The sequence below is a fragment of the Rana temporaria genome, chromosome 4 (assembly GCF_905171775.1).
Source record: "Rana temporaria chromosome 4, aRanTem1.1, whole genome shotgun sequence".
Lineage (NCBI taxonomy): Eukaryota > Metazoa > Chordata > Amphibia > Anura > Ranidae > Rana > Rana temporaria.
In genome coordinates this window covers 53,672,864-53,698,593 of record NC_053492.1, presented here as the reverse complement: position 1 = coordinate 53,698,593, position 25,730 = coordinate 53,672,864, and the positions used below count along the sequence as shown (strand labels likewise).

The following is a 25,730-nucleotide window of genomic DNA, read 5'->3' as shown; positions in this document are numbered from 1 at the left end:
GGCGTTCCTTTGGTGAGAGAAGGTGATTGACGGCCGGCCCTGGCACGTCACGCTTCTCCGGAAATAGCCGAAATAGGCTTGGCTCTTCACGGCGCCTGCGCATAGCCTGTGCGCAGGCGCCGTGAAGAGCCGAGACCTACTCCGGCTGTCTTCGGGGAGCGTGACGTGCCAGAGCCGGTCGTCAATCATCCTTTTATCATCCTAAAATATACACTGTAATGCCGCATACACATGGTGAATTTCCGACAACAAATGTTCGATGTGAGCTTGTTGTCAGAAAATCCAACCGTGTGTATGCTCCATCGGACATTTGCTGTTGGAATTTCTGACAACAAATGTTTGAGAGCTGGTTCTCAATTGTACCGACAACAATAGTTCTTGTCGGAAAGTCCGACCGTCTGTACACAATTCAGACGGAATCAATTCGACACATGCTCGGAATCATTGAACTTCATTTTTCTCGGCTCTTCGTAGTGTTGTACATTACCGCATTCTCGACATTCGCAATTTCAGACAACATGTGTGTGACCTTGTGTATGCAAGATAAGTTTAAGCGAACATTCGTTGGAAAAAAATCCACGGTTTTGATGTCAGAATGTCCGATTGTGTGTACGCGGCATTAGAGTGTGGTTTCTCAGAGCAGCAATCCAGAAACACTGAACTGGTTAGCTGGACAATATTTACTATTTATTAGTTAAAACAAACTAAGATATTTTTGCTTTACTTCTGTTAATATGTACCACCTATATGTATACCTATCATAGTGATTTCATTATTTTCTGGTTCTTGTCTGTATTGATACACTTTCTTCTTTACTTATTACTAGATATATTTATTTTCCTGATGAAGTGCTGATACAAGCCCCAAACTATCTATCTATCTATCTATCTATCTATCTATCTATCTATCTATCTATCTATCTATCTATCTATCTATCTATCTATCTATCTATCTATCTATCTATCTATCTATCTATCTATCTATCTATCTATCTATCTATCTATCTATCTATCTATCTATCTATCTATCTATCTATCTCCAACAAAAGAAATAGTCAAAAAAATTGACAATAGATATTTGCAGAACTTTTATTTTTTTATTTTTTTTTGGAAAAGCAAATGCACTATACAATACAAATTAAATATTGAATAAAATAAACACAACTATTAATTACTTTAGCCTAAATAGGTTTCTATAGAAAAGTACTGTATACAGTATATAATTATTAAACTCAATGATGCACTGAATTCAGTATTTAATTCTGGTCATCAGAAAAAAATATTTGAATTGTACTCATGCTCTACTTATCAGCTGCAAAGACTGTCGGTACTTGTAGTCTATTCATTCACTCTTTTAATAAATGACACGGCCATGTGGGTATAGCCCTGCATGGCTGCACTCTTTTCAAATTGTGATGGCGGGTGCATGGAGAAGATCCCCAGCCTGCTGTCATAGGGAGGTTAGCTGGACAATATTTACTATTTATTAGTTAAAACAAACTAAGATATTTTTGCTTTACTTCTGTTAATATGTACCACCTATATGTATACGTATCAGGCCCCATACACACCATAGAATCTATCCGCAGATAAATCCCATCGAATGGGTTTCAGCGGATAGATTCTATGGTGTGTACACTCCGGCGGATATTTATGCGCGGATAAATCTCCCCTGGGATGGATTTCCAGCAGATGGCTATTTGCTGACATGCTCAACAAATCCATCTGCTGAAGTCCATCCCAACGGATGGATCCGCTCGTCTGTACAGACTCACCGGATCCATCCGTCCAAAGGGATTCCCCGCACGCGTCGTAATGATTTGACGCATGCGCGGAATTCCTTATATGACAGCGTCGCGCCCGTCGCTGCGTCATAATCGCGGCGACGGCGCGACACGTCATCGCCAGAGGATTTCAGCGCGGATTTCAATGCGATGGTGTGTACACGCCATCGCATAGAAATCTGCTGAAATCCTCGAGAGGATTTATCCGCGGATACGGATTTTTTTTCCTGAAAAAGGCCTAATAGAACCCCCAAAATGTTTATCTATCTACCCATCTCACACATTAATACATTTGTAGTAAAAAAAAGATAATAGATATTTGCAGCACTTTTATTTTTAAGTTTTTAAGAACGCAAAGGCAATTATACCATTCAAATTAAATCAATGAATAAATTAAACATGCTTATTAATTACTGTAGCCCAAAAAGGCTTCTATAGAAAAGTATATACAATAAATAATTCAATGATACATTGAATACAGTATTAAATTCTGGCTACCATTAAAGGCCACTCAAATAGAAAGGATCTTAAAATTGTACTCATGTAGTTCTTTGGATTTCATTAGCTGGTAGATTTGACTCGGACACATCATCTGTGCGCATAAAAAGATTTCTGGCTTTAGCCCTAAAGAATCCAAGTGTGCTGCTGTTATCACTGACATTGTCAGTTTGTTTGAATAATACAATGTAACATACTGGTAAAAGGTGACATCCTATAATGCCAAAGACAGAAGAAAGAATGGCCACTATTTGTACCGCTGAGAGGTACATACCCCTTGAGTTTTTATAGACAGGAATAAAAAGAATCCACACAAACATATAGACAAGCATGCTGAAGGTGATACTTCGGGCCTCGTTGTATTTCTCTGGTAGTTTCCTTCCCTTATAAGCAAGAAGGAAGCATGTTAAGGCAAGCATCCCAATGTACCCTAACATGATACCAAAGGCCACGTAAGATCCTTCATCACAATACTTGATGATGAGCTGAGGTATGCTGTTATCAGTCATAGATGAGGGGCTTTTCAAAATGAGCCACACTAAACAAATAACAACCTGACTACCGGTTAATACAGCCACGACAATGATTGAGCGCTGGCGAGTGAAGTTACATATCCGCTTGCCATTTTTGGCTGACTCAAAAGCTATGAGGATCATGATAGATTTAATTAGGATGCAGTTGACAGCAATGGTGAAGCTAATGCCATACAGGGGCTGTCTAATCAGGCAGACTAGAGGATTAGGCTCTCCAATGAAAAACCAAATGCTTGCTGAGCTAAATATTAAGGACACTATCAGAAGGTAGGCATAATGACCGCCTGCTGCCTTAACAGAGGAATTGCTAGCATTTTTCACAAAGAGGATTCCTATCAGTAGTAGGACTGCAATTCCAAATGAAGCAAAAGTAAGCAAAGTTACAGCAAATGGGTCATTCCACTCCAAATATTGAACCTTCTTATTTTTACACCACGAGCTTCCATTTGATGACCAATGACGGGAGGGACACACAGAGCATTCAGTCATGTCTGGAAAAATAAGTTATAAAAAAATATATTATTTGCATGCATTTTGAAAATGAACATTCAGTGCATCAATTGGAACCTAAAGCAAAGATGACCATACTGTGCCTCCCTCTGACTAATGGATCTGAGATGGGTAGTGCTGGTGTGATGGAATGAACAATAGCCGGACCAATGTAACTAGCAAAATTTAGAACTATTGTTCACCAGCTTAGGTTTACCAAGGTAAGATCAATGGAAAACTTTAAAACAGAAACACATGGGGGGGCTAACTTAATAACTTGAACTCCTGAAGATTTTTCCCCTTCATGATCAGGCCATTTTTTGCGATCCAGTAGTGCGTTACTTTAACTGACAATTGCACGGTAATGCAACACTGTACCCAAATAAAATTGATGTCCTTTTTTCCCCACAAAAAGAGTTTTCTTTTAGTGGTATTTGTTTTCAATATCTTGTTATTATTTTTTTCCTTTTAAACATTGTTACATAATACAAAAAACACAGTTCTAAGAGTATATTTCACAATTTGGGGACTAATACTCTGCACTTTCCCTTTTGTTTTTTATTTTCCTGATCAATTTGATAGGATCCCTTTAAAACTACATTTATTTTTTTCATTCATATCAGCATTCACACACACAAACAACCGGAAAAAAACCACAAGATTAAATAAGGGAGTTTTTCCCCTTTCCTTCCTCTTATAAGAATTCTGTTGAGTTTGCTAGAAGCCGGAATTCATCCCATTGTTGCCACATTTTTGGTAGTTGATTTTTAATAAACCCTTCCTCCCTTATCCTTTTTTCCATATATTGTATTTAGTTAATTTTACATATCCATTCAATTACTGTTGGGGTTTCTATTTTCTTCCATCTACGGCTATTATTGTTCTGGCTGCTGTGATCATGTGGTGAAAGATATCTGATTTTATAGTTTTTATTGATCTTGATGTGACAGATAAAATGATATCCTTTATATCTAGTTGTATCACTATTCCTGATACTTTTTGATAGATTTTAGGGGGCAGATCCACATAGATCTGCACCCGCGCAGCATATCTGAGATACGCTACGCCGCTGTAACTTACCCGGCTTTGGTTTGAATCCAGAAAGAATTCGCGCCGTAAGTTATGGCGGCGTAGTGTATCTCTTGCGGTGTAACGGTGCGGAATTCAAATGCGGCGAGTAGGGGGCGTGTTTCATTTAAATGAAGCGCGCATGCGCCGTCCCTAAATTTCCCGCCGTGCATTGCGCTAAATGACGTCGCAGGGACGTCATTGGTTTTGACGTGGACGTAAATTACGTCCAGCCCCATTCACGGACGACTTACGCAAACAAAAAAAAACATTTTTAAATTCGACGCGGGAACGACGGCCATACTTAACATTGCGTACGCCACCAAATAGCAGCTTTAACTATACGCCGAAAAAAGCCGAACGGAAACGATGTAAAAGAATGCGACGGCCGCTTGTACGTTCGTGGATCGTCGGAAATAGCTAATTTGCATACTCGACACGGATTACGACGGGAACGCCACCCAGCGGACGCCGAAGAATTGCATCTACGATCCGAAGGCGTACGAAGACGTACGCCTGTCGGATCTAACCCAGATGCCGTCGTATCTTGTTTTGAGGATTCAAAACAAAGATACGACGTGGATAATTTGAAATTACGCCGGCGTATCAGTAGATACGCTGGCGTACTTTCTTTGTGGATCTGCCCCTAAGTATCTTATTCCAGAAGTCTCTCACCCGTCGACAACCATACCAGATGTGTACCATTGTTCCCCTGTCCTTATTACATCTCCAACATATTTCTGTATTCTCTTTATTTATTTTATTCAGATATACTGGACTCCAATACCACCTCATCAAAATCCTATAGTTTCTTTCTTGATATATTGTTGCTACTGATGTCTTATGTATTATTATTGCCTTTTCCCATTCTGTTATTGATATTGATATCTCTGCCTCCTTTTCCCATTTTCTCATATATGTTAATTCATTAATAGGTCCCTAGGGGAGTAACAATTTATATACTTTAGAAAGGTTTTTACTCGCTTTTTGATCTTCTATTAGTAGTTGTTCAAACTCTGTTAATAGTCTATCTATCTATTATCTATTTTAGTGATAAATGTATTTTAGATTCAATATCAATTTTTAATTGGTGGTATTGTATCCATTTATCTTTATGTTCCAATCCCATATCTTGTAATTTTGGTAGCTTACCCTCCACAAGAATTTGCTATTCCATTTCAGAAAATTATTAACTCTTTGTGCTGGAGAGAATTCCGGGTTGGAGAACAATGGAGTAATTGGGCCAACCATTGTAGATAGTCCCCCCATTTTTACTATTGTATCCCATACTTTTAGTGTAACTAGAACAAAGATCGTTAATCTTTTTTTTTTCAGGACTTAGCTGAGGTTTTATCCATGGAAGGATTTTAAGTTGTACTCCTATGATGTTTTCTTTTACGTTGATCCACTGTTTGTTTTCTGTGTTCTGATGCCAATCTATTATCCTGATCAGTGATGTGGCCTGTAAATATTTAGAAAAATTGTGGAGTGCAAGACCCCCATTTTTCTTTGTTCTAATCAAAATTTCCCTTTTTATTCATGGGATTTTTTGTGCCCAGATAAAACTTCCCATTGCTTTTTGTAGTTACAGCATTATTTTTTTTGGGAGGGATCAAGGATATAATTTGGAAAATATATAGTAATTTTGGCAGTATATGCATTTTTACTACGTTAATTATACCTATCCATGAGTGAATTATTTTTATCATATTTTTGAAACAATGTTATGGTTTCCTTTATTATTAATGCATAGTTCATTTCCTGTAGATCATTTAAATGATATATCCCTAGATATTTGATTGCCTAATTTTTCCATTTAAAGGGAAAATCTTTTTGGAGTAGCACCTGTGAAATTTAAAAATTTCCGATTTTTCATAGTTCCCTTTGAAATTACTTAATCTTCCAAACCGTCTAAATTCCTGTATTAAATTTGGTATTGATATAATCGGATTGGTAACATATATCAATAGATCATCTGCATATACTGCAATTTTGTATTCTTTTCATTTAATATTTATCCCCTGGATATTCTTATTCTCCCGTATAGCTGTAGTAAGATGTTCTATTACTATTACGTATAGTAGTGGAGACAGGGGACATTATTGTCGGGTACCATTTGATATCTCTATATATTCAGAATAACGTCCATTTGTTCTTACTTTTGCTCTGGGACTCTGAAATAATGCCATAATCCTTTTCAACATTTTAGGTCCCGTCCCCAGTTGGATTAGAGTTTCTTCCATAAACCGCCATCCCACTCTATCAAATGCCTTCTCAGCATCTATTGATAGAAGATATGCTAGGATGGCGGTCTTCTGGGTATACTCCATCAATGTACAAGTTTTTATTATGTTGTCCCTTGTCTCTCTACCTTTAGTAAATCCTGTTTGATCTAGATTTTTATGTTTAGGCAAGATAGGTGACAATCTGTTGGCAATAACTTTAGAGTATAAACGTATATCTATATTGGTAAGGGAGATTGGACGATAATTACTACACAGTGTATGGTCTTTTTCTGATTTTCCTGGAAAGTGGTGACCACAGACACCAGCCTGCTGGGCTGAGGGGCAGTTCTAGAAGAAGCATCTGCCCAGGGGAAGTGGTCCGGGGCCAAAAAGCTCCTACCCATCAACATTCTGGAGACTTGGGCAATTCATTTGGCCCTCAAAGTTTGGTCTTACAGACTACAAGGCTGGCCTGTTTGAATCCAGTCCGACAATGCTATGGTCGTGGCCTATATCAATCACCAAGGAGGCACCAGAAGTCTGGATGCCCAAAAAGAGGTGAATCACATCCTGGCCTGGGCAGAAAGGCATATTCCTTGCCTATCTGTGGCCTTCATTCCAGGGGTAATAAATTGGCAGGCGGATTATTTAAGCCGACAGCAGCTGAGTCCAGGAGAATGGTCTCTACACCCCGACATGTTTCAAATCATATGTCAGAAATGGGGAACCCTTAGATGTGGACCTGTTGGCTTCCAGGTTCAACGCAAAGCTGGACAGCTTTGTGTCAAGAACAAGAGATCCCTGTGCTCAAGAGTCAGACACCCTGACAATCTCATGGGATCAGTATTCTGTGATTTATTATCTCTGGTTCCGATTCAAGAAGGAAGGAAAGTCTGTGATTTTGGCTTGGCCCAGGAGACCCTGGTATGCAGAAATCATAAGGATGGAAGTAGGAAGACCTTGGGTTCTCCCACTATGCCCAGACCTACTGTCGCAGGGTCTACAATTCCATCCTGCCTTACAAAGTCTAAATTTGACGGTTTGGCTGTTGAGACCCACATTCTGAGGAAACGTGGGCTCTCAGGGCCAGTCCTATCCACTCTGGTTAATGATTGGAAGCCGGCCTCCAGGCTCATCTACTCTAGAACCTGGAAGGCATATGCTTCCTGGTGTGAACCCAGAAAGTGGCATCCTAGGAAGTATGCCATTAATAGGATTCTTGCCTTTCTTCAGTTGAGCTTAAATATGAAGTTGGCCTTGAGCACTATCAAGGGCCAAATCTCGACCTTGTCGGTATTTTTTCAAAAACCGCTTGCCTAGTCAGGGCCTTTATTCAGGGTGCACTGCGTTTGAAACCACCGGTTAAGTCTCCTGCGTGCCCATGGGATTTAAATTTGGTATTATCTGTTTCACAGAAGCTACCTTTTGAACCTTTACACCAGGTTTCTCTAAGTCTGTTGACACAGAAACAGTTTGTTCTTGTAGCCATATTCTCAGCAAGGAGGGTATTGGAATTGGCGGCTTATTCGTGTAAAGAACCGTATATGATTATTCATGAAGACAGGGTGGTGCTGCGTCCTCACCCAAATTTCTTACCTAAGGTGGTTTCAGGTTTTCATCTGAATTTAAGATATAGTCCTACTGCCTTTTTCCCCAGAACCGCAGTCTGCAGAGAAAGAGAGTCTACACTCTCTAGATGTTGTAAGAGCGGTAAAGGTTTATCTGCAAGCTACGGCTCAGATAAGGAAGACTGATTGTCTATTCATTCTGCCACAAGGCCCAAAGAAGGGCCAGGCAGCGTCAAAATCCACTATTGCAAGATGGATTTGATAAGTCATTATTCAGGCCTATATGGTTTAGAAAAGAAGATCCCTCCTTTTCAGGTGAAAGCGCACTCGACTAGAGCAGTTTGTGCTTCATGAGCAGTGCATCACCAGGCCTCCATGGCTCAGATCTGTAAGGCTGCTACTTGGTCTTCGGTCCATACATTTACTAAATGCTACCAGGTAGATGTGAGAGGTTTACGAGGATGCCGCCTTCGGGCCTAGTGTGCTGCAGGCAGCAGTATAGATCCTCTGGCTCGATGGTGGTCTTATTCTGATCTGCATCTCCCTCCCCTCAAATGTTAGCATTGCTAAGGGACATTCCATTAAGTGATTAAAGGAGTTGTAAAGGAAAAACATTTTTTGCCTAAAATTAATGTCTGCAAGGTAGACAGACAGAATAGTGTAACGATTCTGTTAAAAAACGAGTAAATACCTATTAAATTCCTTCATCTATATCACCTCCGGCGTTCTAGTTTCTGTTCTCTCATTCACTTCCTGGATTGCATCGCTCGTTTATGCAAGAACTACATTTCCCAGTATGCATTGCGGCACGCCCAGTAATTCACACCTCCTTGAAGTCTCTAACACGTAGAGAGCATCCTGCCACACAGATGTAGTTCCCAGGAGGGGGTGAGCAGGTTACTGACCACCGCAGTAAAGCCTCCCTTCACGGTGGTCAGTAAAATCAGACAAGCAGGAAGTGAACAGAACAGAGAAGAAAAAGAGCAACTTCTGAGCAAAAACTAACAATGAGGAAGTGAAAAGAGGAATGTCTGCAGAAAAAGGATGCTTATTATGAAAACATTTTTTTTCCTTTACAACCTCTTTAAGGCTCTGTGTCCCGTGATGTATGATCAAAAAAATAGGAATTTTTAATACAGCTTACCTGTAAAATCCTTTTCCTGGGAATACATCACGGGACACAGAGCTCCCACCCCTCTTCGGAGTTAAACGTGGAACACTTATTGCTTTGCTACAAAAATATAGGGGAGGAACTCAATTTTAATTTGGGTTTGCCAGTGTCCAATCACCTGTGGTGACTACATAACCCATTAAGTAATTAAGGCTCTGTGTCCCTTGATGTATTCCCAAGAAAAGGATTTTACAGGTAAGCTGTATTAAAATGTTTTTTTTGGACTGAACATAATACATTTCTATAACTATCTGCCCACAAGATGGAAAACATATAAGTTCAGCATGCCAGTGAGATCCCATTATACCTATCTGGCATGCAAATTAGTCATACATTTATACAGTATCCAGTATAGTTGATGTTTCAAAACTGGGCCTGTGCTTTAAGGCTTCACTGACCCCTGATCACAAAAAGTCGAAAAGAATAGAATTGCATTTTTTTTTTTTTCCTACTGAACATAATACATTTCTAGAACTCATTCGAGCATGATAGTAGATAGTAGCAACAGCACTTCATAGCTGGAGAAATGTATCAACTATCTGCCCACAGAAAGGGAAAGATGAAAGTTCAGTGTGCCAGTAAGATCCCAATATACCTACCAGGCATGGGGGAGTAGGTATTTTCTGCACATGCAATACATTCATAGCAGCAGCTGATAAATGAATGCTTCTTGAAATATCCAGGCTTGCATGTTGCCGTACAGTTGGAAAAAGGGACCTGCAAAATAAAATTCCCTAATTAGAACAATTTTAAATCCTGCAATTAATTTTCAGAATGTTTTGGAAAATAATGCAATAATAGTTTGGCTTACTGTGACATAAGTGTGGAAACTTGGCAGAGTGATGGACTGTGCTAGCCAATGACCAGAGCCAGAAAATTCTACTGGAATTTAACTGGAATTATTTAATTTATCAGATTGCAACCCATGGCAGCTCAGCTCTCACTACCAGGCAGGAAGTAACAAAATTTTTTTTTCCTAATTTATACACATTAGGACAGGAAAATAAAGTTATTATCATTTTGGGTACACTCTGGACACACCAGGGAACTCAGCAAAAAAAATCAAATATCTATTTTAGTTGGAATGAACTTTTAAAACCTGACTCCAGCCAAAGCATAATTTTTAGGGAATGGTTACGTCTTTCAGGTTTTTACAATCACATGTGATTATCCTACACTTGCTGTCTTGGAATTGGGCCATTCCAAAACATTTATGTGCCCAGGGTGAACCTTTCATGGGTGGGCCACCCTCTCCATATTGTTCTTCCCAAATACATGGCATCATAATAATTTAAAGATGAAAATATAAACAAATACATTTTATGTAGCAACACAAAACTCAAACCAGTTTTAGGCTAGATTTGCACCTATGTGTTCTGGTCAGGGCTTTTTTTCTGGGGGAACTTGGGGGAACTCAGTTCCACCACCTTTGGCTCAGACCCTTTGGTGCCTGCTCGCCACAATCACTTGTAAACACAGAAGTCTGGTTTCTGTGTTTACAAGTGACAGCTCTGCACTCTGTGTGTAACCCCCTGAACTCTGCACTCTGTATGTAATGCAATTCTGGTATTTAATGCCTCTTTAAGACCCTTCTACTGTTTTTGAAATCTGAACGGGGTCGTGGTTGAGTTCCTGCACCTATTTCCTGAGAAAAAAAGCTCTGGTTCTGGTGGTTCTTTTCTTTTTAAAAGCGGTAGTAAACCCTGCTTGGTAATTTTTACTTATAGGTAAGCCTGTAATAAGGCTTACCTCTAGGTAAAATTAATATCTCCTAAACAGTGCACTTTTAGGAGATATTCACGCTGCATTTAGCCAGTGACATCACTGGTGCATGCCCTCTGAAGGTCCGACATACTTTGCCGGAACTTCAGAGCTTCATTCCAGAACCGAGGGCTCCTGTGGGCTTGTGCATGAGTAATGTCATCACGGCGCGGGCCAATCATAGCCTGAGCACGTGAACCTGGTATGTTGGACGGGAAATGTGAGCCCTCTCAGCGGTGACAGTTCAGCGCTGAAGGGCTTCATTCCAAGGTGAGTATTTGCATACTAGCACTTTATGCCATTGCTTTGCAGGTTTTTTTATTTTTATTTTTTATTTTACAACATCCATGGTTTATAGCCGCTTTAATGGAATCCCAACCTGCATGACAGCACACCACAACACATGGTAACACACTACCATGTGTTGTAGTGTGCTGTGTTGCAATTTTAGTGCATTTAGTGCACATGCATTTTAGCAGCTAAAGCAATGCAGAGTAGAGCATTGCTCAAATGGCCAAGCCAAGTGTCTTTTCATTATTTAGGGTATGGTGCCAATCGGGTGAGCTGTCAACATCCTGAGTGGCCACAGCGCCCATGGTCCAGGTGAATCCTGGAAGTGCCAGCATCTGCAAAATAGTAAGACTCAGCACCGGATCCCAGAAGAGTTAAGTGTGATATAATGAACACCAAAGCATTCTCAGTCCACTCACCTCTCTTCATGCTCATCCACTTTCAGTCCTCTCACTTCTCTACATGCTCACACCACCTTTAGTCTGCTCAACTCTCTCCATTCTCTTCCCACCTTTGGTCCATTCACCTCTTTCCATCCTTATCACACCTTTAATCACATCACCTCTCTTCATTCAGTCCTCTCACATATCTCCATACCCACTGCACCTTCCAGCTTCAGTTCCCTTTCTCCATTGTCACCTAACCTTCAGTCCCCTCACCTCTCCTCATGCTCCCACTACCGTCAGTCCTCTCTATGCTCACAATGTTAGATTGGATTGCAGATCTTTGCTCTATTTAGAGAACTGGCCAAGATCTGACCCGTCTATGGCCTGCTTAATGTGTGGAATATTTTACAGGGACTTAATGATCTGGCTTGGGTCAGCTACCCATTTTGCCTATATTTTTTAAGTGGCCATGGTCACAGGACAAGTCATATGATATCGCTCTGACAATGGCAGCAATAAAAGCAAAATATTTTTTTAGCAATAGGAGGGATTAGGTTTTTATTGTTTCCTTTGTCTACTTGTACCTGGGACCCCTGCATCCTCTCATTTATTTTCACAATGCCGCCAGGGCAACACGATTAAAAAAATCTCCCCATTGAGGACCTCAACAGCAATAAAAACTTTAAATAGATTCTGACTCTTGAAAATACAAGTTTTTGGCTATTATTTACCTTCAGGATAAACTTGAAGCCCAACTAAGAGCATTGTGATGACATCCCTTAAGGGGCAGGTCCACAATGCTTTGCACTCTCTTGATTTAATAATTCAGGGTGCTGGGGTTTCATTGGAACTAGAAGACTGAGGATGTTTAGTCTTTAAAAAGAATTAAGCAGGACAGCAATGCAAAAGAGGTTGGTATTGCAGCTAAAGATACCTTTGTCACTTTCAGGTGGGGGTATTTTTTTTAATTTGCCAAAGCTGAGCTCTACCTTGAATATTTTATCTCTTGTCTTATATCATAAACCTAGCCCTTGTCTAAAATTTTTATCCAGAAAAATAAATCTATTGTACAATACAACAGAATTGGTATTACATGAAACATGTATTATTTGTCATTTGTTTGTTAGCCTGTGTTACATACCGAGCTGTTGACGTTGTTCCAGACAAGAAGACTTTGGTTTATGCTTAGGTTTTGATTGACTGTGTCGTACTGCCCGACAATCATCAAGTTAACAGATTTATCCATCAATTGCCAGTTATACAAAGTATAGCTGCGTAACACTTCCCCAAATGAATTAAAGTGGAATGATTCACCATTGTAGGTAAAGTTGGCTTTCTTTAACTCTTTGAGGAGCTGTAAAATAAAAATGACAATGACCAGCCTTATTTTTTCAATAACATTGAAAATTATTATCTACTCTACTGCATTAGGTACAAATGATTTTGACTACAAATGGGAGAACCTGCCTGTGTTTGATTTGCCAAGGGCTTTGCATATCCTGTTTTAAATTCAGTAAACCTAAACTTATTGGTAAAACCCATCATTAACCACAGATTTTACTTCTTTCCTGACTAGAGCACTTTTTACAACGGTCGTGCGATGTTGTGCCCAAACTAAATTTGCGTCCTTTTTTCCCCACAAATAGAGCTTTATTTTGGTGGTATTTTAATCACCTCTTTGGTTTTTATTTTTTGCAATATAAACAAAAAAATACCGACAATTCTGGAAAAAAAAACAATATTTTTTGCTATAATAAATATCCTCAATTTAAAAAAAATATCTTTATCAGTTTAAGCCAGGGTTTCCCAACCAATGGCCCGGGGGCCACATGTGGCCCACGAAGCCCTCTGATGTAGCCTGCGACCTCCTGCTCTAGGATAGAATAGAATACTGTTATTGAAGGTCAGTTTATTACTAAAATAACAGTGTATATATGGGCATATCTTTTCTGCAGTGATTACTGGGCTGCTTTCAAACTGATCCGCAGGTGCAGAGAAGTTTATCTGCAGGTTACCTGCACTGAGCCATAGACTTCTGTTATTACCTGCGAGTTTGGTGAGCTTTCTGAAAGTGCACCAACCTGCAGAATATACTGTAATAGACGTCTATTGCAAAGTGAAGGAAAGCCAAAGGTACACTGCGTTGCACCTGTGGTATGCGAGTGAGTAACTTATATAGCGCTACAAATGCGAACTAAATCGCCTCAAGGCACTTTGCATCCAGTGTCGTCCTGATCCTTCAGAAGAGGTGGGTGTTATGTTTTTTCCTGAAGGCCCGATGGTTTTCTTCCATGCGGATGTTCGTGGGTAGGGCGTTCCATAGCCGTGGTCCTTGGACTGCAAATCTTCGTTCTCCTTTAGATTTGTAGCGGGTCTTGGGGATGTGGAGGAGGTTTTGGTTAGTTGACCGGAGGATGCGACTAGGGGTGTAGTGTTTAATTTTCTCGCATAGGTATTGAAGAGCGTTTCCTTGTGTGCATTTGTGAGTGAGACAGAGGGTCTTGAGTGTAACCCGATCCTTTACGGCTTGCCAATGTAAGGACCTCAGGAACGGGGTGATTGATTCCCAGGGTTTTTTCCCATTACCAGTCTGGCTGCTGTGTTCTGGACAACTTGTAGACGCAAAATCTACTACCAACTAGTACTGCTGTGTCCTCTTCTGGGATGAAGGGGATGAGTCTATGCAGCAGGCGGAGAAGATGGTGAGATCCGCTGATCCTATTTGTGCGTCCATAGTCATATCTGAGTCAAAAATGACTCAGAGGCTTTTGACTTTGGTGCTTGGGGTGATGGTTTGGCCAAGGATGGTGGGTGGTGTGCATGTAGTCCTGGAGTTTTTCTTTCAGTTTGCTTGGAGAATGAGAAGTTCTGTTTTTGATCCATTAAGTTTGAGGGAGCTCTCCATCATCCAATTATCGATCAATAAGAGGCAATTTTCTAGTGCGTGGTATTGGTCTTTTTTTCCGGTGATGTAAAGGTAGAGTTGAGTGTCATCAGCGTAGAAATGATAGAGTGGGTCCTGTTTGTCGATGATTTTGAGGAGTGGGTGGAGGTAGATGTTGAAAGGCACGGGCGACAAGGGTGATCCTTGAGGGACTCTGCATGTAATTGAGCTTGCTTCCAAAGTGAAGGCTCCTAGTTTCACTGTCTGCGATCGATTCTCTAGGAAGGATGCAAACCAGGGTAGATCAGAGTCTGCGACTTCGGCTACTTCTGTGAGACGAGTGAGCAGAGTTTTGTGGTCTACTGTGTCGAAAGCCACGCTGAGGTCCAGCAGAACCAGGAGACATGATTCTCCGTCATCTGCTGCTTCGAGGGCGTCATCCCATATTTTGAGAAGTGCCGTTGCCGTCCCATGGCCTGGGCAGAAACCCGATTATAGTGGGTCCAGGAGTTTGTAGGTGTCCAAATGGAGTTGTAGCTGTTGTACTACTACTTTCTCTATGATCTTGGAGATGGTGTTAAGGCTTGTTACTGGTCTGCGGTAGTTTGGGTCTTTGGGGTTTAAGGTTGGCTTTCTTTAGGAGGGGTTTGATTATGCCTTGCTTGAGGGAGATCGGAACAATACCTTCTCTGAACGATTGATTTATGAGGTGTGTTATGGTGGGTGCCAGGATGTCGGTACATTCTTTCAGGAGTTTTGTAGAAATAATGTCAATTGGTGATGTGCTGTCTCAGAGGCTTCTGATGATGATTTTGGTGGTGTCGATGGTGATTGGGACCAGAATAAATTTTGTTGATTGTAAAGTATTTATGTATCTTTTTTCTTCTTTCTCTGGCCGAGTGAGGTTGTTTTTTTTTTATTGCTTAATTATTTCACGAATGTTTTCGATTTTGTCAATAAAAAAATCAGATAGTTCATTGCAGAATTCTTGTGTTTCGTTTGCTGGCAGCTCTTGGCAGGTGGAGTTCATAGTCTGAGCGACTAGTGAAAAGTTTGCAGGGACGGTTTAGGGCTTTTGAGATGGTGTTAGAGAAGTGTTCTTTTTTTGCTTTGAAGATTGCTTTGTGGTATTTCTTGGTGAGTAATTTGTAGTTTGTGTGGTTTTCCTTTGTTGAGTTCCTTCTCCAGGCTCCTTCAGCTCTTCTTCGTTTTTGCTTCAGTAATGTAAGAATGTCATTGAACCAGCCCAAATTACTTTTGTGGATGAGTACTCTGCGTCTTGGAGCGACTGTGTCTGCTGTCTGTAGTAATGCTTTGTTAAGTGAGTTGAGTGTTTTATCCGTTGAGTGGTTTTGATTTAGCATTGCTATTTTGTTGGATAGTGTGGTTTTGAGGAGTTGTGATTGTAGTTTCTTCTGTAATCTTGTCCAGTGTGTTGTTTTTGAGTGTGTAGGTTTTTGGAAGATGGTGTTGGTAGTTATTTTACATTTTTTGGCGTAGTGGTCCGTCCATGGTAAAGGCATGGTGTACAGTATATGGATGTCCATATTTTGATTGAAGATAAGGTCAAGGGTGTGACCCGAAACATGCATGGGAGCATTTATCAGTTGCTGCAGACCTAGTTCTTCCAGTTGGTTGATGCAGGCGGTAGTGATGGGGTCCTGGGAGGAGTCAGCCCAAAGGTTGAGTCCCCGAGTAGCAGGAGGTGTTTGGTTTTCAAGGTGTATGTAGAGATGAATTTGGTGAAAGATGCGGAGAGGTCAGTCTTTGGTCCCGGTGGTCTGTAGCATAGCAGTATGTGGATGGTTTCCTCGGGTGTTGTTTGAAGTTGCAGTGTGAGTGTTTCCATGAAAGGCAATGAGTTCTGTAGAGTTGGTTTGGTGAAAGAGAGGTGAGATTTGTTGATCACTGCTAGGCCGCCTCCTCTTTGCCCTATTCAATGCTCAGTTAGGATGCAATAGTTCTCAGGCACTAATTATGCTAGAATGGTGTTACAGTCAAGTGTGATAAAGAGGCATTCTGTGTTGTGTTGAGTGATGAAGTCATGAATTTCCTGTTTGTGCTTCACTGCTGATATGGTGTTGATCAGGGCGCATGATAGGTGTTGTAGTTAAAGTGGTGCGATCCTGTTTTTGGCAGTCGATTGTCGATTGATTATTAGAAGTTGTTCTTTTCGTAGTATTTTTTGGGTGGAGGTTGGTAGTGTTGAGGCGGTATTCATTAGGCTGCGGAGGGTGTGAGCTGAGTATTTGATGTTGAACATGGTGGGAAAATGCTGATGGTGATCGGATGATGAGATGATTATGAAGATGATGATGAGGTGAGATGGGATGGTGATGTCGAAGGCGCTGCCGATGATGATGACGATGAGAAATGAGATGAGATGATGCTGAGGTGTCCTGGTAATGATGATGTTGAAGTCGGTGATGCTGTTGATGATGCCGACAAACCCGTAAACCCAATCTACCCCCCAGTTGATCCTGGGGGGGGGCAGAGCAGACATGGACATGCCATCCACCCACTCCACTCATTGTGGCCCGTGACCGGTTACCAAGTCGCTTAAGTGGCCCTCGCTCTTTAAAAGGTTGGGCACCCCTGGTTTAGGCCAATATATATTTTTCTACATATTTTTGGTAAAAAAAATAGCAATAAGCATATATTGATTGGTTTGCGCAAAAGTTATAGCTTCTACAAACTATGGGAAAGATTTATGGCATTTTTTATTATTTATTTATTGTTTACTAGTAATGGCAGTGATCTGTGATTTTTTGCGGTACTGCGACATTGAAACAGACAGATCGGACACTTTTGACACTTTTTTGGGACCATTGACAATTATACAACGATCAGTGGTATAAAAATGCACTGATTACTGTGTAAATGTCACTGGCAGAGAAGAGGTTAACACTAGCGGGCGATCAAGGGAATTAAATGTGTGACTAGGAGAGGAGACATCGTTTTCTCCTACTTAGTAGGGCAGCACAGGGATTTGTGTACAAATCCCTGTGCTGGTGCTCGTGCAAGCGATCACGTGTGGCCGACATCATTCGTGCCTGCTGGCCACACGCAAGGGGTTCCCCGCCGTGCAGCTGTGGCCGCGCGCACCCTCTGGTGGCCGAAAAAGATAAGAACATACCCCCTACGGGGTTTCGCCCAGGGGAGCCATTCTGCCGAAGTATATCTGCGTGAGCCGGTCGGGAACCGGGTTAATGAAAGCCTTGCTGAAAAAAAAATGTTTGCTATGGACAGGATAAATTAAAACAAAAATGATCACTGATCTAAAATTAACCACAAAAAACCCTGAAAAAAAGCAGCAAAAGGTTAGACTGTCAAATCAGAATTAAAGTATAGTTTCCTTATGCAGTTTGTCAGTTTTCTCTATCCTTTCCTTACATCAGATTTCAATACACTTACACGGCTTTCCTGTGCCGCTTAATACTAAGGGGGATAAGTCCCCTTATTGGCTTTTCTTGCTGGTCATAGTTCAAAGGCCAGGCAACACAAAATGGTTTAAGTAAATTCTCACTGGCAAAACCTGCACATGAATTCACTGGGACTGCAAATCTTGAACCTACAGGATTCCCCCTGAACCAATGGTAACAACAAACCTAAATTTCACTCCTAACTACAAATATACAAATAGCTAACCACGTGGCTAAAAGTAAAAACATACAAACATTGTAAAACAGTTGAGTTGCAAAACAATTAAATGGTATACCCCCCGTTCGGTTCGCACCAGAACCTTCGAACGGACTGAACGTTCACGCAAACTTTAGAACCCGGTCTTTGGGTCTCGAACGTTCGAAAATCAAATTTTAAAGGCTAATATGCAAGTTATTGTCGGGTTTGGGGACCTGGGTAAAACGGGTTTGGGGACCCAGGTCTTACCCCAGGGAACATGTACAGTATCAATGCAAAAAAAGTTTTAAAAACTAAAGTTTTTTTTGGGGAGCAGTGATTTTAATGATGCTTAAAGTGAAAAAACAAATTGAAAAATTCCTTTAAATATCATACCTGCTGGGTGTCTATAGTATGACTGTGAAGTAGAAAGTGTTTAGACCTGTCCCTGCACAAAATGACATTACTATAAGAAAAAAGTCATTTAAAACTGCTTGTGGCTTTAACGTAATGTCTGGTCCCTGCAATATGGATGAAAATCATTGAAAAAAATATCATGGGTTTCCCCCCCTCACCCAAGGTCATTACCAGCCTCTTTGGCCCTATATACTTTAAACAGCAGTATACAGGCGGTGCAAACAAGACAGGGACTGTAGGTTTGTAGTTAAGTAGAATCTGTTTGTAATTTTGAACTGGTACTTTTTTAAAGTGTAGCTCCAGCCCAAAAAATCTATTTTTAAGCTTTTTGGAAAACATAGAGAAGGGTTATCACCCCTGTAACATTTGTTTTGCTGTCTGTGCGCATCTGTTCAGAAGATTTCACCTCACTTTCTGTCCCAATGACAATTGTTTTTTGGAAAATGTTTTTTTTTTTTGTGAAACAAGGATTGGTAATAAAGCATCAGTGGACAGGAGACACCTCTTACAGAAGATAATTTCCCTTCCTAGGGGTAGATTTCCTCTCACTTCCTGTTGTCTCCTTTTGTTTGCAAGTAGGAGTCATTTGTAAGTTGGACGTTTGAAAGTAGGGGCCTGCCGAATATACTCTGCAGAAATTTGGGCCCTAGGTGTTGGTGTTGCCACAACACTGTAAGCCCTCACAGTTAGTCTTGGTGGGTGCTGGAACACCCTGCTGTAAACTATTATATCAAGAATTGTAATTGCATGCCATTGTTGAACAGTGGTAGACAAATTGGGCCTTTGGTGTTGGCGCTGGTGCCACAACACTGTAAGTCCTCACAGTTACTCTTGGTGGGTGCAGGAATGGGCCCTGCTGTTAAATATTAGATCAAGAATTGTAATTACATGCCCCTGTTGAACAGGGGCAGAAAAATTGGGCCTTTGTTGGTGGTGGTGGTGGTGGTGCCACAACACTGTAAGCCCTCACAGTTACTCTTGGTGGACGCAGGAATAGGCCCTGCTGTGAAATATTAGATCAAGAATTGTAATTACATGCCCCTGTTGAACTGTGGCAGAAAAATTGGGCCTTAGGCACTGGTTCCACAACACAGTAACCCCTCACAGATACTCTAGTTGGAGCGCAGGAATAAGCCCTGCTGCAAAGTATTGCATCAAAAATTGTAATTACACACCCCTGTTAAACATGGGCAGAAAAATTGGGCCTTAGGCTTTTGTGGCGGTGCCCAGAACCAAATATTTTCTTACAAGCTAACAGCATGATCATTGAGGAGGAAAAGGATAGTCACTCAGCATAACAGGATAGTCACTGAGCATCAGCATAGTCAGTCTTGAAGGGATCTGACATTTAAAAAAAAAATTATTCAGTTACATCAGCATCAGGTGCTTGGTAGCTGGTGATGGTCCAAGCCTGATTCATTTTTATGAAGGTCAGTCGATCGACCGAGTCGGTGGAGAGGCGCACCCTGTGATCAGTTACAAAGCCTCCAGCAGCACTGTATGTGCGTTCCGAAAGAACGCTGGATGCAGGACAGGCCAGTAGCTCAATTGCATACTGTGCAAGCTTTGGCCAGTGATCCATCCTCAAGACCCAGTAAGCCAGAGGATTTTCGGTGGAAAAGGTGTCCAAGTCTTATCTTGCCCCTAGGTATTCCCGCACCATGCAAAACAGACGCTGGCGATGGTTGCTGGAACCGGTCATACCTTGGGGCTGCGGACTAAAAAATTGTCTGAACGTATCAGTCAGACGGCCACCTTCTCCACCTTCTGTGACTGACCGAAGCCTCAGCAACACGTTGTCCAGGAATAGGATTTTGTAACCTCCCAGTCTCTGGGAACGCGTTTCACAGACCTTTCTGCAAGGCCTCCCGAAGATGTTTCATCTTCTGCTCCCTCTGTGCCGGCAAGATAAGGTCCGCAATCTTACCCTTGTAACGTGGATCAAGGAGGGTTGCCAGCCAGTAATGATCCCTCTCCTTGATAGCACGAATACGAGGATCCTTCCTCAGGCTTTGCAGGATCAGGGAGGCCATACAGTGTAGGTTTGCTGAGGCATTCGGTGTGGAGTCCTCTGGGTCACTGAGGATGACATGATCCGCATCCACCTTGTCCCAGCCACGTACAAGTCCATGGGTTTCTTGGGACTATAATTGATCCCTTGAAGACTGTTGCTGATGCTGAGTGCTAGGCTTCACCTCAATGCTGACACAATCCTCCTCCTCCTCCTCCTTGTCCTTTTCCTGTGTGCTAGGCGGGCAAGCAGGAACACTGTCTGGATAAAGGGGGCCTTGAGAGGTAAAGAAGTCCTCCTCTTCTTCCCTCTATTCTGCCTCAAGGGCCCAGTCCATTATCCCATGCAGCGTGTGCTCCAACAGGTGGATAAGAGGGACAGTATCACTGATGCATGCACTGTCACTGCTCACCATCCTTATTGCCTCCTCAAATGGTGACAGGACAGGGCACATGGGTGTGTTGTCCCTGTCGCATGGCGGAGAGGAGGTTGGTACCATTGTTGCACACCACCATTCCTGGCTTAAGCTGGCGTGGTGTCAACCACCTTTTAGCCTGCCCCTGCAGAGCTGACAGATCTGCCCCAGTGTGGCTCCTGTCCCCCAAGCACACCAGCTCAAGCATGTAGCTGCACAAATACTGACAATACTTGCAGATCAGTCACTGCCTGTGGTTCTAATATGAGAACAACAGCAATTGTATTCATGTAGCTTTAGGTGCACACTGTGCAGAGGACACAGTACACCAAGTAAAAATACTTGCAGATCCCTGCCTGTGGGATTAATATGAGAACACCAGCAAATTTATTGACATAGCTTTAGGTGCCGACTGTGCAGAGGACACAGTACACCAAGTGAAAATACTTGCAGATCCCTGCCTGTGGTATTAACCACTACCCGACGGCCGTACGACTTTATACGGCCGCAGGGTGGTTCTAATTCTGTAACTGGCCGTGTTTTTACGGCCTGCGCACGCAGTCGGCGGCGCGGGTGTGCACGCGTCCTCGCCGCATGCACACGATGCCGATGCGAGTGCCTAGCGGCCGTGATGTCCGCCAGGCACTCGGGATCAGCGGCTACAGGGACAAGACGTGGAGCTCTGTGTGTAAACACAGAGATCCATGTCCTGTCAGGGGAGAGAGGAGACCAATCTGTGTCCCTTGTACATAGGGACATAGATCGGTCACCTCCCCCAGTCACCCCCCTCCACACACAGTTAGAACACAATTCAGGGTACACATTTAACCCCTTCCTCACCCCCTAGTGTTAACCCCTTCAATGCCAGTCACATTTATACAGTAATTAGTGCATGTTTATAGCACTGATCGCTGTATAAATGTGAATGGCGCCAAAAATGTGTCAAAAGTGTCCGATGTGTCCGCCATAATGTCGCAGTCACAAAAAAAATGCTGATCGCCGGCATTAGTAGTAAAAAAAAATAATAAAAAATAATAATAATTCTGTCCCCTATTTTGTAAGCGCAATAACTTTTGCGCAAACCAGACGCTTTTTGCGATTTTTTTAAAAAATTTTTTATCAACAATATGTAGGAGAATACGTATCGCCTAGACTGAGATTTTTTTTTTTTTTTTTTAAATTGGGCTATTTATTGCAGCAACAAGTAAAAAATATTGTTGTTTTTTTTTCAAAATTGTCGCTCTATTTTTGTTTATAGCGCAAAAAATAAAAACCGCAGAGGCGATCAAATACCACCAAAAGAAAGCTCTATTTGTGGGGGAAAAAGGACGTCAATTTTGTTTGGGAGCCACGTCGCACGACCGCGCAACTGTCAGTTAAAGTGATGCAGTGCCACAAGCTGAAATTTCACCTGGTCAGGAAGGGGTATATGTGCCCAGTAAGGAAGTGGTTAATATAAGAACACCAGCAAATGTATTGACATAGCTTTAGGTGCACACTGTGCAGAGGACACAGTACAACAAGTGAAAATACTTGCTGATCAGTCACTGCCTGTGGTAATAATATGACAACAACAGCAATTCTATTCACGTGGCTTTAGATGCACACTGTGCAGAGGACACAGTACACCAAGTGAAAATACTTGCAGATTCCTGCCTGTGGTATTAATATGAGAACACCAGCAAATGTATTGACGTAGCTTTAGGTGCACACTGTGCAGAGGACAGAGTACACCAAGTGGAAATACTTGCAGATCCCTGCCTGTGGTATTAATATTAGAACAACAGCAATTGTATTCATGTGGCTTTAGGTGCACACTGTGCAGAGGACGCAGTACACCAAGTGAAAATACTTGCAGATTCTTGCCTGTGGTATTAATATGAGAACACCAGCAAATGTATTGACATAGCTTTAGGTGCACATTGTGCAGAGGACACAGTACAACAAGTGAAAATACTTGCTGATCAGTCACTGCCTGTGGTATTAATATGACAACAACAGCAATTGTATTCACGTCACTTTAGGTGCACAACTGTGCAGAGGACACAGTACACCAAGTGAAAATACTTGCAGATTTCTGCCTGTGGTATTAATATGAGAACACCAGCAAATGTATTGACGTAGCTTTAGGTGCACACTGTGCAGAGGACACAGTACAACAAGAGAAAATCCTTGCTGATCAGTCACTGCCTGTGGTAATAATATGACAACAACAGCAATTGTATTCACGTGGCTTTAGGTGCACACTGTGCAGAGGACACAGTACACCAGGTGAAAATACTTGCTGAGCAGTCACTGCCTGTGGTATTAATATGAGAACAACATCAATTGTATTCATGTTGCTTTAGGGGCACACTGTGCAGAGGACACAGTACACCAAGTGAAAATACTTGCTGATTAGTCACTGCCTGTGGTATTAATATGAGAACAACAGCAATTGTATTCATGTGGCTTTAGGTGCACACTGTGCAGAGGATACAGTACACCATGTGAGAATACTTGCTGATCAGCCACTGCCTGTGGTATTAATATGAGAACAACAGCAATTGTATTCACAAAGCTTTAGGTGCACACTGTGCAGAGCACACAGTACACCAAGTGAAAATACTGCAGCTAGCACAATCACCTGCCTGCCTGTCAGTATATTAGGAAGAGCGTATCTAGCTAAACTCAATACAGTGTATAAATATATATACAACACCTGGGATGCATATATATCCTCTACACACTGTAACTGACTAGCCTGCCTGCTCTATCTAACTACAAAAAAAATGACACTCTCTCTCTGTCTCTCTCTGTCTTATTCACCGCAACACACTACACAAGGCCGCCACGGAGGCGGCCTTATATAGTGTGGGGCGTGTACTAAACACCCTGAACCATAATTGGCCAAAGCCACCCTGTTTTTTTGCATGCTGTGATTGGCCAAAGCATACGGGTCATAGTGCATACTTGGCCAATCATCAGCCAGCAATGCACTGCAATGCTGCGGTGAATTATGGGCCGTGACACGCCACTTGAATTTGGCGCAAACGGGCCTTAACGTTCGTAATTCGACGAACGGTTGAACATACGATGTTCGAGTCGAACATGAGTTTGACTCGAACACGAAGCTCATCTCTAGTGTAGATCTGTGTTTTAAGCAGTTCTGAACATGCATGACTGTTAGTGCCTGGTCTTTTTCAGTATGTAAAAATTAGGGATCAAAATAGTGAATCAGGATGTTTAAGTTTGCAAAAATATTTGTGGACAGTGAGCAATCTGCAGTTAATACCTTACTATGGGAAATTAGAGTTGTATCAAATTTGGGGGCATGGTTGATGGTGACAGGCCTACAAGGGTAGGGTATTATGGTCCTTAAAACCCTGACTACAGAATAATAAGGTAAATACTGGCAATACTAACAATACATAGGGAACAACTGTTTAGCTGTGGCACTCCATAAATAACAAACGGGCAATTGTTTCACTGCATGACCAACAAAGAGGCAATTTTTACAACTTGCAGGCAACAAACTTAGAATTTATAATATGTGGGCAACAAATTAGTTATAATTTCAATTTGGGGTAATAAATCGGCAATTTTTACAATATATGGCCATGAAACAGGCATAGTTATGATATGTGGGCAGTAAATGGGAAACTGTTACAAATTGGAGGCAACAAACAGGCAATCAATATATATGTGGGCAGAAAATGGGCAATTATTACTATATGTGGGCAAAAAAGGGGGCTGTAGTTTCCATTTCCTTCTGGTCACACATGTCCCATGTGGTCAAAGAAGGGACATGGAGAAGGAAAGAGCATAGCCTCCTGGAACCCTTCTTTTCTATAGTGTTGGCTTGCTGCTCTATAAGCTGTGTACTTAGGGTATCAACACTGATATAACAATTCCAGTCAGCCAGTCGTGCAAAAGCCAAAGGGCTAGCTGGCCCAAAGACCAGGTATATTTTTGCTGGCTGCACTGGTCTGGTGTATCAAGAGCACTGTTTCTATCTTCTCTTTTCTGGTGACACTGTCACTGGTGTGGTGGTGATTGGAGGGACTTGTGACTGAATGCAGTATTAGGGCCTGTTCACACGTGAGGTTGGGAGGCAGTAAAACCTCAAGGTTAAGCTGCCCTACAACTGCCACCTTTAGGTGAAGAGGCATTGGCCAAAGGTGTACACATACCCTGGCTATGATGCTTGATTTCGAAGTTGTGGATGGGATTATACCCCTCGTCACTTTCGGTAGGCATAGTGCCCAGAGATTGATCCTACTAAAGAGAATGGGACATCTGAGCAGCCAGCCATCATACAATTTATCTATATACATATCTAAATATATATATATCCAGATATATATCTAGATATATGTATATATATTGTAAGGGGTTAGCTCAGTAGCGGGGTGTGTGACCCCTTGGATGGGTTCACCACACACTGAATTTATACAGACTGGCAGTCAAAGACGGTCGAAAACAACGTTTTTGGTTTATTTTTCCATCTTGCTGGAAAACAATTGCAAGCATCCAAACAGCATGAACAAAATCAAACATAAAATAAACCCTAGCCACTCTGGGCGTCTACCTTCCACACAGGAACCTATCTATAGAGTCTGGCTCAGCCTAG

The 25,730-nt window shown here is 41.8% G+C and overlaps 1 protein-coding gene across 1 annotated transcript in view; it reads right to left on the bottom strand.

The window, feature by feature from the left end:
- Positions 1-2,099: 2,099 nt before the first annotated feature.
- The window catches only part of LOC120936223 (G-protein coupled receptor family C group 6 member A-like), a 55,186-nt gene continuing 31,555 nt past the window's right edge, over positions 2,100-25,730 (bottom strand). Inside the window, exons 4-6 of the mRNA XM_040348417.1 lie at positions 12,915-13,127; positions 9,935-10,052; positions 2,100-3,305 (exon numbers count right to left, since the gene is read on the bottom strand). Of these exons, the coding sequence (XP_040204351.1) occupies positions 2,323-3,305; positions 9,935-10,052; positions 12,915-13,127 (1,314 nt within the window). The 3' untranslated portion in view covers positions 2,100-2,322. The remainder of the gene's footprint in view (positions 3,306-9,934; positions 10,053-12,914; positions 13,128-25,730) is intronic.